The 17,329-nt window shown below is 41.5% G+C and overlaps 1 protein-coding gene across 7 annotated transcripts in view; it reads right to left on the bottom strand.

Annotated features, from left to right (window-relative positions):
- Positions 1-17,329, bottom strand: part of ABCA1 (ATP binding cassette subfamily A member 1) — a 340,473-nt gene that overhangs the window by 60,804 nt on the left and 262,340 nt on the right. For 6 of the 7 annotated variants that reach the window (XM_061163510.1, XM_061163508.1, XM_061163513.1 and 3 more), the window contains 2 exons: positions 12,433-12,554; positions 9,644-9,820 (listed from right to left, as the gene is read on the bottom strand). In XM_061163510.1, coding sequence (XP_061019493.1) covers positions 9,644-9,820; positions 12,433-12,554 — 299 coding nt within the window. Of the gene's footprint in view, positions 1-9,643; positions 9,821-12,432; positions 12,555-12,649; positions 12,829-17,329 lie in introns of those variants that run through there. The other variant, XM_061163514.1, reaches the window with a different exon arrangement.

The following is a 17,329-nucleotide window of genomic DNA, read 5'->3' as shown; positions in this document are numbered from 1 at the left end:
ACACTAAAATTATTCTAACTATATGTTTGTAGGTTATTCATCTCAGATAAGAATTACTAATTCTTTGATGAATGCTTTTAAATGATGTAGGAATATGTATTTCAAACTAGTTGATTACACAATAGATAAAAATGTCTGATGTATATGTGCCCAGTGTAAAGCTGACCATAAATTCCCAACTCTGTCTATGGTTTTGCTAGAAAGACAACATGGAAATGGCCTTGAGAAACAAGTTTGTGATAGTTCACAAAAAAGATAGAAAGGATAACTTTTAAAACTGCCAAAAGCATGGGAAGAAGGAATTCTTTTTTATTCCACTCAACTCAGCACTGTCTCTAACACTGGAAATTTACTTAACTTCTAAACAAACTTATTTTAATATATTAAAATGTATTGTTTTCATGTATATTAAAAATTAATTTAAAATAATTTAAGAATACCTGCTTTATGTTTAGTTTGAGCCAAATCACTATATTTACTCATTTACATACTGCTATTATATGCCACTTAGCTGCATAGCCAATATAAAAAAATAATTAATTTAAGCCCAAAGTAAGATAGGTTAGGACAGAAGGTCTAAGCTAGAGAAGAAAAAGAAAAATGATGCACAGGCTCTGAGGCCAGAATTGGTTCTGAAGTTTTCAGGCTTCCAAAGAAAAAATGATGCAGGGTCAGTTTCATCACTCTTGTTTGTCCAATAGGAAAAAAAAAATCTCAGGGAAAAGCCCATCTTTCTTTGGCAATTCTATAAGCATCATTTTGCTCAATATCAGATCCTTGGATATCTAGAGAAAACTGAACTATTTTAATACTTGTCTTATCTCAGAGATTGCTATGAAATCCTATGGCAGATGACACAAAAGACAGCTGAAAGTATGAATAGATGGAGTTCATCATTAGCTCTGGGAAATAGCAGATGCAGAAGACTAAGTATCATGATCATCATAATATCCTAGCATAACCCCAAATGTTCCTTTCTGATAAAATCTGTCTAAAAGTTCTATGGATAATTTTGTCCAGCACAATTAGTGAGCTCTCCTACAACAGCTCACTCACCAGAGACCAGCCTTCCCACACTCCCAGTCCTCTGATGGGCCCAGGCTTTCATTTAAATACCACACTCCAGTAGGTCTCTGTGACACAGCTCACAGGCTGTGTTAATGTTCATTCCTTCCATGAAGCAATCATGAGCAGAACCAGGTGGGGGGCTTTTTGTTTGCTTTGCCTTTCTCTCTTCAAGTTCACATTATACCTAAAGGCCACCACACTGAAAGTTAACCTACACAGAGACCTTGGTAAGGAAAACTTACAAACTGAGAGATCTTAATTGGGAGATATAGGAGGTAAAAACTATTTCCTTTCACTGTGGGGGGCTTGCATATTATAAAATACAGAGAGGAGACTGATGTAAATCAGATTTAGTATTACAAATTAATAAGGAAAGATAGGCTATTCAGCCAGTGTTGCTGAGACAAGTAGTTACTCATCTAAGAGAGTAATTTTTCCATCTCACACCACTATATGAAATTAAATTCTTGGTAGACTGAATAGCTAAAACTAAAAATGAAAGTTTAAAAGATATAGAGGGGAAAATGTATTTATGAACTTGGGGTAAGGAAGGTCTTCTTAAAATACAGAAGTCCAAATCAAAAATGGGAATTAAACTTCTGAAAGCAAAAACTACACAGCAAAGACACCATCAACAAAGTGAAAAAATAAGCCAAAGACAAGAAGAATGGATTTTTTTTTTTAATTTTGAGAATAAAAATGGAATACCAGGCATCAGTAAAAATTAACCAGATGCCACATTTATCAACATGTTGCTGCTGCTGCTAAGTCGATTCAGTTGTGTCCAACTCTGTGCGACCCCATAGAGGGCAGCCCACCAGGCTCCTCCATCCCTGGGATTCTCCAGGCAAGAACACTGGATTTATCAACATAGATAAATCTTAAAAACATAACACTGGGTGAAAGAGACAAGTTGCAGATCAACATGCACACACATACAATGTGAACACATGCAGACCAATACAGTATATTGTTATTAACCAAATGTGAGTCAGACACAACCGAGCGACTGAACTGAACTGAACTGAACTGAGTATATATACAGTTGGATAAAAACGTGCAACTCCAGGATACCAGCTATCTTTGAGGAAAGAGGGGAATATACAGATGACAGCAACTATATCTGTAGTGTCTTATTTCTTGAAAGGAACTATTTCATAATTTTCTTTTTAATTCAAGGAAAAATAAGAAAAAAGGAAGAGGGAAGGAGATTGGCAGGAATGAAGGATAGGAATATAGGTTAGGTTGAAGACATATCAGACCTGAAAGATGTCCAACTTCCTTGAACAAAATTAACCCCAGGCAATATGCCTTGAACCAAGGCCACACAATGAAGTCAGAACCAAGTGCCTGCACCAACTATCACCGGTGGTCTCTTGCTCATATTTACTTGACAAAGGCAGACAGAGCTTGCTAATAGTATTTCCAAAGAGCTCCAGTAAGCCATTCACAGTTTGGAATTTCTACTGCTACTTTTCCTAACCAAAAGCATTCTCTTGGCTATAAATTCACAGAGGTCCCCATTGAGCTCCCCCACACAGGAGGCGAGATTTTCTTGTATGAAGGAAAACAGGGGAAGGGGGAAAAATTAAATCTTTAGTGAAGACTGTACATTCTATGTTAAGCTAACAGGAATTCATGTATTATTCAATATTTTTAGATCATAACTAGATACTATACTATCATTATAAGAAGAACAGACAAACAAGTATATTACTCAAAGCCCCTACCCATTTCTGTAATATGTGTTAATCACAACATTGCAACATTTCCTAAAACCATGACATTCTGGAGCACTGGCTCCATAATGACAAAAGCCATTATGCCATTCTTTCTGGGTCTAATAGATGACTTCTTTATATTCTTTTTTTCCTCCCTAAGATTTTCCTTCCACGTGAATTCTCTTTTTCTTTTCTAAAATCGAGGTAACAATGGTTTATAACATTATGTTATATGAAGTTCATGTGTTCAACATTACATTTCTATTTCTGTGTATGCTGCAGCATGTGCCCCACCAAAAATTTAAATTGTAAAAGGCTGACATTTTTTTTTAAAAAAAGGGAATAACTTATCAAAGTCAATTTGATTTTAATTTCTGAGTTCATGTTTTATTTCAACTCACTGTCCAGCACAGTTCCTGGCACATAATAACTAGGCACCCAAGAAATGTGGAAGAAAAGTAAAAAGCAAAGGCAAGAGCACATTAGGAGGGTGACAAATGGACTGGTGTGAGTCCTGCTTCAAAGGTCACTCAAATTCACAAACATACTCTGTTTCATATTCACCTCATCAAGTCACTCACATCTGTAGCCTTATGGTGGCTCCCCTTGCTCCAAGAATGAGGCCCAATAGGCTACAAAAGCTAAATGAACATTTCCCCCAGCACCTCTATAGTGTCGTGTCTTAGCATTCCTCTCCCCATCAAACTCCCCATAGCTACCTCTGATCCACTCTGAACTACTCAATCATGCACACTTCCTCTAAATGCCACCTTCTCTTGCCCCTTTCCTCTGAGCCCCATGCATACATCATGTCCTCTGCATGGAAGATTCTTCTGTCTTTACCTGACTAACCTCTATTCTTTAGGTTCCAACTTAGAAGATGTTTCTTTCCTAATCCTCAAAGACTAGGTTAGGACACCCCATCAGAGGTCTCCCGATGCACAGGACCCAGCAGAGAGGCTATCGCTCTGAATAGCATCTCTTCCTTTCTTTTCCCTCCTCTCCCCAACAGCAGGGAACACACATCTATACTTTGTTTACCACTGCCTCCCTGACCCAGTGTGTGGGGATTTGCTGAATAAAGTGTGTGTTTATAGATGATAGCTGTACAAAGGGACAAGTGGGAGAGATGACTATTAATGCATTAGAAGTGGTAGCCAGATAGAAATACAAGACAGAGCATCTGTGAAATTAAAATGTAATTGGAAATCCTTTTAAGTTTAAAAAAAATCTTATCCACACTCAAAATTTTGCATGGACTCCACTACTACAATGAGATGTGCTTGTACATATATTTGAATAGTATTCTCAATATAAAACACAATTTTGTTTTCTCCCTGCAAATGCATGTTTTAATGCATTCATTGGTACATTTCAAACTTCCCTGAAATACTCTCATAAAGCAGACTACAATCTCTGCTTCACTTTGCCCATATTCAGAAAAGCCAACTCAGGGCTAGGATTTATATGTTTTACTTCAAATTGAAAATAAGTAAGCCACATACCAGGTACAAAGACTATCATCACCCAAAGCAATTACTGTCTCTTTGCAGTCATTTATATAACAATAAAAATTGTCCTTTGAGGAACATTTTAATAATTTTTACTGAAGTGGGGAATTATAACTCATGTCTAAGGACAGTACTAATCTTTTAAAAGCAATTCAACAACTTAAATATTAAATTTTAAATTATATGTGATTAATGCATTAAAATATTTCATTTTTGCTATTTCTAAACATAGTTAAATACACCTACTACCACATAACTCAGGATCAAAAATCAAGCCTTTATCTTAGACACGGCAAGAAAGAAATTATACTATTTCAAGTAAACTAATTATACTATTTCAAGGAAAAAATAGCATATTTGAGGCAAAAACATCTGTCTAGATGGAGTTGAGTCATCATATTAACACACTGCTTAGTTCAGTAATTTATCCCCAGTCCTGTACTTCCCCTGTTCTCCCAGGAATTAGATGAACAGAGTCTAAAAGAGTAAATCCCTGAGACGTGTCATTCTACAATTTACCAAATGATAGCAATTGCAATTGCTTGTCAGGCAAAAGCACATGTTGTAAACAGGTGGGCAGTAAAATTATACAAAACCAAACAAAACTTGATACCTCCCATAAGAGTCTGTTCCAGACAGGAGGAGAGGGAAAACCAAGTGTTTTCTCCTGCAAAACACTGTAGGTACAAAACACCTACACAAATGCTTTAAAGACTACATGTGACAGACTGAGAAATATCTAATCCCCGAAAGCTATGAGCCAAGCTGAGTCCTTATCAAAGGGTCAAGAAGACGCTAAACAAAGACCCTGCAAGACAAGATTGACTGTTCACTCCTCTTCTGCCTGCTCCTTCCATCCCTGCCCAGTCCAGCCGTGAGCTCACTAGTCCTCTGGGCACTTCAGGACACCACTCACCTTACCTCCGTTGCCCCATGAACAGAGTTCCATCTCTGCAAGAACAGACGACATACATCAGAAGATACAGAAACAGAACACTTTGTTCCATGGAGACAGAACTTTCTGTTTTCGGGTGAAGGGACCACCAGAAGTCAAGACAATCTAGTTACACGGTTGTGCAGTGTCTAAGTTGTTACTGAAATAAAGGTCAGTCTGTATGCCTGTACTTGCTAACTCAAATCAGACACCGTTTCCCTCACCACAAGGACCAGACACCATTCCACATCACTGAGAAAGGACTAGAGCCCAAGTCTACCTAACCACACAGACTTTCACTGGGGCTCACGGTTTTCCATGTTGAACAAGACTGTTGTCAGGGAGCTGCCGGGAAGGGCAGCCCTCACTTTACAGAACCCAGAACCTGTGAAGAATTCCTCACATTCTCAATCTCAGTCTTAAAGTCCGTTCTCAGTGTCCACTGGAATGAAAGTATCATGTGGATGTTGTCTGCCTTGTTCATGGCTGAAACTTCAGTGCCTTCAACCAGTAACTGGTACAAAGCAGACAGACAGTAAATATGTGTTAGTTTTGTTGATGAATATCTCATGCCTTGTTTAGAGATGCTCTGCTTCCCAAAGTTACTGCTCTATTTGGTTATGCATGACAAACTTTAATGAGTTGTGTTTACTGTGCTTTAGAGTCACTCTCAGAATACAAGCAAGAAAGTACACAGGGCTGGAATGGGACTAATAAAAAAAGCCAAGGGCACTGAAGAAACACTTCAAAGACTTAATGAAATATTGTTCCAATGTACGTTCCAATCCAAAGGCAGTTATGGCAGAATGAGCACTCTCCAGGAAGCTGTTCACATGCTAATTTCTGGAATATGTCAATCGATTGTATCATATGACAAAATACACTTTCAGTTCAGTTCAGTTCAGTCAGTCGTGTCCGACTCTTTGTGACCCCATGGACCGCAGCACTCCAGGCTTCCCTGTCCCTCACCAACTCCCAGAGCTTGCTCAAACTCATGTCCATCAAGTCGGTGATGCCATCCAACCATCTCATCCTGTCATCCCCTTCTCCCTCCCACCTTCGATCTTGCCTAGCATCAGGTCTTTTCCAGTAAGTCAGTTCTTTGCATCAGGTGGCCAACATATTGAGTTTCAGCTTCTGCATCAGTCCTTCCAATGAATATTCAAGACTGATTTCCCTCAGGATTGACTAGTTTGATCTCCTTGCAGTCCAAGGGACTCTCAAGAGTCTTCTCCAACACCACAGTTCAAAAGCATCAATTCTTCAGTGATCAGTTTTCTTTGCAGTCCAACTCTCACATCCATCCACACAAAACTGGAAAAACCATAGCTTTGACTCAATAGACTTTGTTGGCAAAGTAATGTCTCTGCTTTTTAATATGCTGTCTAGGTTTGTCATAGCTTTTCTTTCAAGGAGCAAGCATCTTATAATTTCATGGCTGCAGTCAACATCTGCACTGATTTTGGAGCCCCCAAAAATAAAGTCTCTCATTGTTTCCCCATCTATTTGCCATGAAGTGATGAGACCAGATGCCATGATCTTCATTTTTCGAATGTTGAGTTTTAAGCCAACTTTTTCACTCTCCTCTTTCACTTTTATCAAGAGGCTCTTTAGTTCTTCTTCGCTTTCTGCCATGAGTGTTCTCCAGATATAAAAAGTAATGAACATTAATGACTGATTCCTACCACTGATTTATAGAAGAAAATGTCTACGTTACCAGCCACTGTTTCCAAGCACATAATTTATATTATTCACATAAATTAAATTATTAACTTCTTTTTATTGAGCATCTAATGTGTACTAGCCCTATGCCAGGCTCTTCATATATATGAGCAATAATCACAGCAAAAGGCAAAGGCAAACTACATTATCACTATGTGAAAGAATAGGAAACTGAGGCTTAATTTATCTAAGGTAACACAACTGGTAAAATGCTGAGGCAGTATTTGAACCCAGAAACAGCTGACCCCAAGCCTACATCCTTTCTACCCTGCCACACTTCCCCACTGTTGTCAAAATACTGTGGTCCAAGTGGTCATCAGGGGACTGAAGGACATCCAGGAGAAAGAATCAGAATATCTTGGTTGAAAAACAGAGAAACAGCCACATCAAAAAACACAGAGAGAGAGAGCAGAAATGTTTCAAAGCATGTCTCTCCTCAAAATCCACTTTTGGTGCAGAAATACATACTGACAGAACAGTTTGTCTCTCTCCCACCCCCTAATATTGGTTGCTGCCCCTATTGTATTTCTCGGCACAATTAACTGCCTGTGTACAAGGAAGTCTCACAGCACACCCATCTACCATCACCAATATCAAAACTCCAACCAAGTGGCAGAACCAAAAGGCTGCTTAGTATAAATCAAATATCAATCCCAGTGCTCCAATTAAGGCATTGCTATAAGAGTCACATTTCAAAATGTTTGGGAGTCATTTCATCCCAACAGTATCCCCTAAAACATCTTTACACAGAGCCATCCTGGCCACTCACCATGTTCTAATTCAAGAGCCCCATTTTCTGATTTTAGGAAGAGAGATCTCACAATAACAGCTGACAGGCAGGAGCAGAACCTGAGATGCTCCTATGCCCAGGAGATGTGCAGGAAGCATATGGCAGCCACCCTGATCAACACCTGCCGTGAACCAACTGGTCTACAAGGCTCCACCACAACACGAGAGGATGGGCTATGAAGCAGCTGACAGTTCTGACAGTACATTTCCACACTCCCAGTCACACTAATTTTCCCAACTAGGGAGAGATTTTTCAAGTCAAACCCTAAGCTGTTGACTGTCAGATTATGAAGGCTTTGCTGTCTTTCTACTTAGAGCATAATTCAGAAATTACATAATTGGAGGGATTTTACTGGGCTGTGCACACAATAGGTGTTTAATGAGTAAACAGAAATGAAATGATGAATGGGCACCAGAATAAATTTATTCTGTCTTCTAAAAAACACCCATCTTTCCAAAGCTCAAATCATCCCAGCTGAAAGGGTGAACATTTCTGTCTTGTAGTGAAGCAAAGCAAAACAACCAAAATAGTCCAAGGAAATGGGCTAGTATTTGCAACAACCTTTGACTCTGACTCACGATGCAGAAAGAGCCAGCAGGCTGCAAGTGTCTTCACAGGTGAGCTTATCTGACTATTTAGGCCAGTTATCTGGGGCTGCAAACATCTCTGTAAATTATACTACAGAATCACAGACCACTGGGGAAAAAAACAACTCAGTACATTTTTTAAACACTGAACTAGAAAATACTATTTCTGGAAGAGAACAAAAACAGATCTTAAGCATTGGGGCTAAGCCCTTCACAGTGATGGGGGCCACAATAAAACCTGCCGTGGAAGCAGCAGAATTCAGTTTTACTACTACCTGCACTTCAGGCAGAAGCTGTTAGCACCAGAGAATCAAGCAGGATGCAAGGACTCTTCGATGGTCAGTCAAGAGCATAAACTCCGGGATGTGTTTCTAAGGAACATTCTAGGAGATGCATCAGGTACAGGGTCTAAAAACCGAAACTTCTTAGGACTTCAGGAGGGCCCATCTTTCTCTAGAGAAACCATGGTGTGCCAGAAGTTTCCAGAAGTCCCAGGAGTTTCCAATGTCTTTCTATTAAAACGAGGAACATCTCTTTCCAGGCATGTTCTTCCAGGGCTTTTCCCCTGGTTTTAAAAGAATCTACTGACAATCAGGGAGCTGTCTGGTAAACAGGAAACCTGAACACTGGATGGATGCTAAAGCATGTTGTTCACAAGGCATTTCACCAGAGTTCCCAGAAATCCTAAAAAAAGATACTTATTCTGGAGCTAGACACAGCACTGACAACCAGGATGCTCAGACTTAGCCCTATTCTTGGATTAGAAATGAATGCATAGTCTCATGGACTGCTTCTTTGAACAAGTGATTCCCAACTGATGATCAGACTTTGTTGGTATTTTTTAACTTCTGAAAGCAATTTTGTCATTTTTTAAGTTAATTATTGCATGTGCTCCCATTCAATCCCAGGGTTTTCCCACTGAGACGTCTCAGTGTTTCCTTTCCGATAGGCTTTTTAAAATGGACATCCATCTTCCCATTAACGGTTTTGAGACTTTTTTTTAAATCTAGAGAACTCCTTCTTCAAATGAACCCTTACAGCATTAAAAACCATTAAAAAGTAGGTCTTCTCTGAAACAGGCACAAGGGACCTCAGAGCTTGGATTCAGAGCCACACCCAACTCACTCTTTCCTTACTAACTCTTGGGGAGATGGCTCAGAATTTGAAAGGAATACCCCTGAGCCAATCACATCTCTAACTCCCAGCGAGCCCTATGTTTCTACGAAAACAAAGTCATGCTGTCCAGGGAAAAATGTCACATTAGAAAAGCATTAGTACTCAAAGCTTCCCTACACAGCAAGCCTACTCACCAGGATTGGCTTCAGGATATCCAGGTTGGAACGAAGCACCTGCTCTGCCATGTTCAATTTCTCCCTCGGCAGGCTGCAAAGCCTGGAGACTTCTTGGTCACCAAGTCGAATCACCTCTCCCAATTTTGATCCGTTGCAGAGATTGGTCAAATGTAACTGGTAGCCTTGCAAAAATACCTATAAACATTTCATGCAAAGACAGAGAAGTAAAACTGGATTACAAAGATGGGAAGCAGGGTCCTTGAAGCCTCTTGGGGGAACTTCATATCAGTATCGCTTTGAGGAATGGACACTACTATACCCTGTCCAGAGCACTGGGTCTCTACCGAACTTCAGGATGAAGCAAGGCATGATGCTACAGGACATTTAAAACCAGAATGAGGCATTTGACTCATCACCTCCATACTCTTCTCCTTGTGAAGGGAAATCCTGAGTCCAACCCTTTTTCTCAAAAGTGGGACACACGACTCAGCAAATAGGGATCTGGAGTCTGAACTCCTCAAACCACTCTTATTAGAGAAAATAGAAAGTTCTCATTATTTTGAAATAAATGATATTTTAAACTGGGGTTGGGCTCAATTGTGGGGGGAAATGTATTTATACTATTTATTTGTACATGAAGATATATAACTAATGCAAAGGACTATGTTCACACAATTTCAGAATACGGAACTCTTCCTTTTACTCGTATCAAAGCAGAGTACTAGAAAGTCAAGCCTCTTATCTCACTGACAAATAAGAACGACTTAGAACTGGTCTATACATTATAGCAAAGAACTTCTCACTGGCCATATCATGTAACTAGCTTTACTGGACCTAAATAAACACTTCACATATGGCCCTCACTGTCCATTAGGCAAAAGTTCAATAAGATGAGAGACTTTGTGTTTTCATGTTCCTTTTGTGTCCTCAGTGCTAGAACATGTGGACAATAAATATTTGTGGAACAAATGAACGAACGATTCAGACTCTATTACTCTGTTACAACAATCTCTGTTTGTTTCAATTAAGGCAGCCTGACCTGCTCGTACAACCTCATGGGAATGATGGACCAGAAGCTTCTCAAGACCCATGCAGCTTTCTAACACTGCAGAGCACTTGGTCTATCACGGTTTCCATTAAGTTTACACCTACTACCAGATACTCAAGTACGCTTTGCCTTTCCTCCTTTCTCAACGAGCCCTTGCTGCCATCCGACCTTTAGTATTTAAGACAGCGACAACAGTGACTACAGAGACTAATTACCGTGCAAGGACCACTTCCATATTTAGGATGCCCCTTATTTTAAACTGGTGGGATGTGACAGATAAGAAATTGGCAGGGGGCAATGGAAATCATGCTAATGATTTTTATAAGCCTGCTGCCTTTGGCCCATCTCCCAACCACACAATTGGTAAACACAGGCATATTTTCCTAGTTTCATAAGGGCAAGCAGTAAGAACATTTTTCTAATTTTAAAAATTCTATATCATGTAAAGCAGAGTTTATTTTGGGGCATAAACAGTTCCACTTCCACTTATGGCAAAGTCAAGCTAGTATGTAAACATGAGACAGGGTAAGGAAGCAGTTCCCCTTTCTGCCAGAGAATAAACTTGAGAAGATCCTCTGGAAATCAATAACTATGCAATCTGGGCTTGCTGCCCACTGCATAGGAGCCGTATGATTATCTAATAATGCCAGAGGAAGGTTTATTAAAATCTAAGGTTAAAATTTTACATAAACACTAATATTACTTCCTGATTTTATAAATTTTTTAAAAATTAAGCATTTTCTCCTTAATAATAGATGTCTTTCCATTTATTTTATTTATTTTTTATTTTATTTATTTAATTTAAAATAGTTTTATTTCTTTTTATTTAATTTCTATTTATTTATTAATTTCTATTCTATATTTTCTAGATATCTTTCTCATCTATCTTTAAAAGAAACATTACAAATAGATAGCCAGTGGGGATTTGCTATTCTGATGCAGGGAGCTCAAATCTGGTGCTCTGTGGCAATATAGAGGGGTGGGAAGGAGTGGGAGATAGGAAGGAGGTTCAAGAGGGAGGGGACATATGCATACCTATGGCGGATTTATGTTGATATATGGCAGAAACTAACACAATATTGTAAAGAGTTATCCTCCAATTAAAAAGAAAGAAATTTAAAAAAGAAAGTACTACATTTTTAAAATATGTTTTAGATTTTATAGACAAGAGATATTTTAGGTAACAATCCTCAACCCAAGTTATTGTTTCAGAACTGTGAGGTTTTTTTTTTTTAATGTTTAGTTCATCTCAAATTCATCTCCCCTTTAGGAAGACGTTATCAACACATGCCTGGGCTTCCCTTGTGGCTCAGCTGGTGAAGAATTCGCCTGCAGGAGACCTGGGTTCGATCCCTGGGTTGGGAAGATCCCGTGGAGAAGGGAAAGGCTACCCACTCCAGTATTCTGGCCTAGAGAATTCCATGGACTGTACAGTCCATAGGGTCTCAAAGAGTCGGACACGACTGAGCGACTTTCACAAACAAAATAAAAAAACAAAATCAACACATGCCAATTGACAGGCAGGAAATCAGTTTTATTTCAACCAGTTGGCCCATGATGCGAGGTTGCACCTTCCACTCTCTGGATGCTGTGGCAGGGCCAGCCTGAGCAAGGAAGTAAAAATAGACAACGCTGCATTGGAGCCACCAACCTCGTTCAGCACCGTTACAAAGACAGGAGTTTATTCATTTCCTTCCAGGTGCTCTCGTATAATGTCATTGCATGAGCCCCACCAGGGAAGGTGAAGATCACAGCTTACCTTGCGGAGACTGACATCAGCCCCCAGCATCTTGTCCACAGTTGGCCTTGGCAGAGAGAGGTTGAGATGCAGGAATTCAGAGAAGGTTTCATTGTCTACCAGGAAGTCCTGAAGTTTCAAGCCTGCGGGAGAAATAGTGTTTCATTTTCATTTCATGAGTAACTAAAAAGAAAAAAAAAAAAAGCACAATGGAGCAAAATATCCTAATATTGATTACCTCATTTTAAACCAATTGAGCACATACAGAAATGAGGTTCAGGGAATTCTGCCTTAACAGCAGAGACGTGAAAAGAGTGCTTTCTGAAGCTGTGAAGTACGACACTGCTGTACACACACACACACATAGCCTTTTCTCACTTTTCCAAGAGTAAGTGACCCCGCAGCTCCTATCTACCCCACTGCCATCTCAGACAGCTAAACTCAGAGATATTTAAAACGTTATTCCCACAAGCCCCAAGGGCTGGTTTCTTCTTGATGCAAAACAGTGGTTCTGAAACTTGAAGAGGCATCAGAATCACCTGCAGGGCTTGTGAAAACTGGTCCCCCAGAGTTTCTGATTCAGCGGCTTGAGGTGAGGCTGGATAATTTGCATTTCTAACAAGCTTCCAGGCGATGCTGTCACCCCCTGGTCTGGGGCCCACCCTTAGAGAACCACGGGTGCAGAGCATTAGGTATATCAAGGTGCTTTCACAGGCCTGGTCTTTCAATTCCAGACATGGAACACGTGATACAGAGCTCCCACACCCAGGCTGGCCCCTGCTTTAAGAAAATTCACATGCATACATTTAAAAAAAATCAACACTAGTAAATGACTGTATTGCTGCAGGGTTTCCTACAGAATCACTTTAAATAATAAACCCTCCACCTTTACAGAAAAGGTTCCAATCCAGTGTAGTGAAGCAGAAAAAGCACTAGCCAGAAATCCAATTTTAGTCCCTAGAGTTGGAGGCTGTGCCTAAGTGGTATCACTTGGATTTTTCATATCATCTTTCCGAATGTCAGCTTCTTTATCTCCAAACTGTGAGGTGATCAGATGCTTCGCGGGTCCCCCTTACTGAAATGCTCTCATTTTCTCTGCCATATTTCATTTGAGCGTCCACTTCTCCTTCTGCCCCTCTCTCATAACAACCCAACTTCATTCAATAAAGAGAAGGCCGGCTCATCAAGACATCACTGAGAGACTGCAGCCCACAGGCCCTGGCATGAACCGACCTCTAGGGGGCAAACCTAGCAAACCCAAATCACTTAACTGATGAGAAATAGATGTCTGATCAGAAAACAGGGCTGTGAGGTGAGGCTTAAAAAGAAGACAGGAGTTAATCCTGGGAGCTAAGGGGGTGATGTGCAGAGATAAAGTAGAAGGAGGTCTCAAAATCCAGCCAGACTCTCATCAGTGCTGTCTGATTCAGGCATGTTCTGCTAAAGTAAACTTTTAATAATCTCAGTTGGTAAAGAATCTGCCTGCAATGCAAGAGACCCGGGTTCAATCCCTGGGTCCGGAAGATCCCCTGGAGAAAGAACTGGCAACCCATTCCAGTACTGTTGCCTGGGAAATCCCATGGACAGAGAAGCCTGGTGGGCTACAGTCCATGGGGTTACAAGAGTTTAGTGACTAAAGCACCACCACAGAAAGGTAGAGCCTGACTCACATCTCTAGAGAAACAGTTCTCTGGCTACACCTTATTTGGCTAACTCCCAGTTATTCCCCATGACACATTTTAAGAAGTGGTCCTGGCCAAGTGAGTGTCCCTCCTGAGACAAGGTGCTCCTGTCCTGCAGGCTGCCACACTCCCCATCACATATGATACTGCTTTCTCACCATCGCATTCACTTCTGTAGCTGCCAAACCTCAGAGCATTGAAGATTCACCGAGGGACATGCTAAAATGTAATTTCTCAGGCTGGATTCCTGGAAATCCTGAAATAGTAGCTCTAGAGTGGGGCCTAAGAATCTACATTTTAATAAGCATCTTCTGTATTTCTAATGCAAGGGTTCTGAGGACCATCCTTTTAGGGCTGTTGTTTTATTTGCATATTATCTCCCCCAGACTATGCCTCTGGGACACAGAATTTGTCTTTTATCCTTGCATCCCAGTGCCCAGATCAGGCAAAGAATTACTGATCAATGAATGATGACTGGAAAATAATTACCAGGAGATGGGATCAGGGCTGGGAAGATTTCAGAAGTATCTGCGGGGCATCAAAGAAGATTTCCTTTCAGCTGTACAGGTCCAAGAATGGCTCGCAGATATTGGGGTGACTCCCAGGCTGCACCCCAAGAGTAAACAGGACCCCTGGTCACTAGAACTGCATTCCCAGAGACACAAAGTGACACCCTCGGTATCCCAGTAGCCCAAAGGCAGGGGTAAACAGGAAGAAGACAGGAAAGTTAGTGGCTTCAACTGCAGTCTGACCTGGAAAGCCTGATACTGACTGTTGTGGAACAATGAAAAAAGTCCCACACTGAGGGGTGAGAAAACCTGGGTTCCGCATCCATGTACTTGCCAGGTCATCTCACCTAGCTGTGTCTCCACTGCCTCATCTGTAAAGAGAGGGGTGAAAAAAAAAAAAAAAAACTTCCCTGAGACCCAGGCAGAAGAATATGCACATGAGCTAACCTGGTCTGTGACCAGGCAGGCCACTCCTGAGAGTGAAAAGCCAGAGCAAGAATCGACACTGTGCCAGGCAAATTCAGAATAACCTCCTCCCTCCAGAGCAAGGCTGCTGAAGGGTGGAAGGCTGACCCCACTGCACATGCGATGGGTCTAGGTCACAAGCAACATGCTTTAGTCAAAGGAGCATGCGCACTGCGTTTACATGACATTTCAGTTAAGTCAACAGGCTCTGCTGATGAGAACCTCTGGATGTGATCAAACCCCATCCACCTCTCAGTGAATCCTCGGGATGAGCCAGGAGAGCCAAGAGGCTGATTACACAGTCAACGACCTTTGGCAGGGCACATGCACAGGGTGGTGGGGGCCATGCGGGGTGGCAGCAGGGAATGCCAAAGATCCCTGGCTACGAAGAACCTGCATTCTGGTCACATGGACACCACACACGTGGATTCAGATTTACACGCCACGAACACCAAGCTGCAGCCAGCATGGGTGCAGGAAGGCAGTGCGGAGCGCGCTGGTTCTCAACTTCAGCTCCCGTGAGACTCCTGAGGGGGGCTTTACAAAAATCCCAATGCCAAGGCCACACCCCCTAACAACTTCTGCGTGATCAGAACTTCTGGTGCTAAGACACAGGCATCAGAATTTTATAAAATTCCACCATGATGATTCCAGCCAAGTTTGGGAAACATTAGTGAAATGAAAAGTTCAGGGGTATAGGGACAGAATAACTTAACTTTGATGCTGGACTCTGCTGTTTATGAATTGCATGGCTTTGAGAAATTCATTTTGCCTTCCTAAGTCCAAGATTTCTGATCTAGGAGGTAAGGGTAACAGTACCCACTTTTCAAAGGTATGAGGATTAGAGATATTTGCATGTGATGCATGAATGCTTCCCAGGTGGCTCAGACAATAAAGAATCTGCCTGCAATATAGGAGACCTGGGTTTGATCCTTGGGTTGGGAGGATTCCCTGGAGGAGGACATGGCAACCCACTTCAGTATTCTTGCCTGGAGAATCCCCATGGACAGAGGAGTCTGGAGGGCTACAGTCCATGAGGTCACAAAGAGTCGGACATGACTGAGTGACTTTCACTAACACTGGCTAATGCATGAATAGTGAGCAGGGGGTTCATGGTAGTTGCTCAAAAAATGATAATAATTTTGGGATTATTGAGAAGGGTTTACTTCACTCACCTTGACCAGTGTACCACAATGATGTATAGAGAAAAGGTAGGGACACAGACACTTTCCTCAAGGAACTTCCAAGGATGACAAGGGTGATGAAGAGGCAAATCAATAGAAAAAGCAGAGCGAGGGATGACAGAGCCAAAGGAAGGCAATTCATGGAAGCATTTGACCCAGATGAGCCTTATCTGTTTCAAGGGAGGGAATCAGGCTGAACAGACTGAAGCCAGGTTCTGGAAAAGAACAGAGAGCCAGAAATCTCCAGAGACTGTGGCTGATGAGGAGAGGGTAAGGAAGACCTCCCAATGATGCAAGGACCAGGACACCCTGCAGACATAGTGCTACGTACACATGGTTCTCAATGTTTCTGAGTGAATAAATAAACACAAGCAGATAAGCATAGAGGAGCTTCCTAATAACCTAAGATTTGGGGAGTAGGATGGGAAAAGGAAGAAGACGAGGTACAACGTGAGGCCAGAGGAGGGTGATTTTGTACCTGTGGTCTCCAGTTTACTCCATTTTTTTTCTTGGCAGGAAAATGAGTGGAGAAGCCAATAATATCAAGCAAGCCTGATATCTGAAATGGCCCTTCTCCTCTTGCCCTAGCTAACTTCGACCCTTCTTTCAGATTTGGGCCATGAGTCATCTCCTCCAGGAAGTCTGTCCTGACATGACGCCCTCAAGCTGGCTCAGGTGGCCATTCCCCCATACCCTAATAGCCTCCTATGTGTGCTTCCCCCGAGCTACAGTTGTCTGAGACCACATCATTTTCTCCAGAAGAACAGAAGTGCTCAAGGGCCAGGACTTACTCAAAAGGACAGCAGTGCCTGGCACTGAGGAGGCATCCCATCAGTGGTAGATGATAAAGGAGTGGATGAACACATATGAGTGAATCAAGCAATGAATTGAGATGACCTGCTGTGGGTAGCGAAGGGTGAAACAGGATATGAGTGTGAGACAAACTAGGTCAAGATAGTGCTAGAGTTTTTCTAACCTCCTCAGCTGTATCAGCCCAGGGTCAGGAGGACAGTCAGGCATGTGGGAGCTGGAAGCAGGGCCTGAGAAGTGTCCATAACAGGATAAATGAGGATGACGA

This window comes from Dama dama, chromosome 16 (assembly GCF_033118175.1).
Source record: "Dama dama isolate Ldn47 chromosome 16, ASM3311817v1, whole genome shotgun sequence".
Classification (NCBI taxonomy): Eukaryota; Metazoa; Chordata; class Mammalia; order Artiodactyla; family Cervidae; genus Dama; species Dama dama.
Note: the sequence above shows the minus strand (reverse complement) of the source record. Positions and strands in the feature narration are given on the sequence as shown.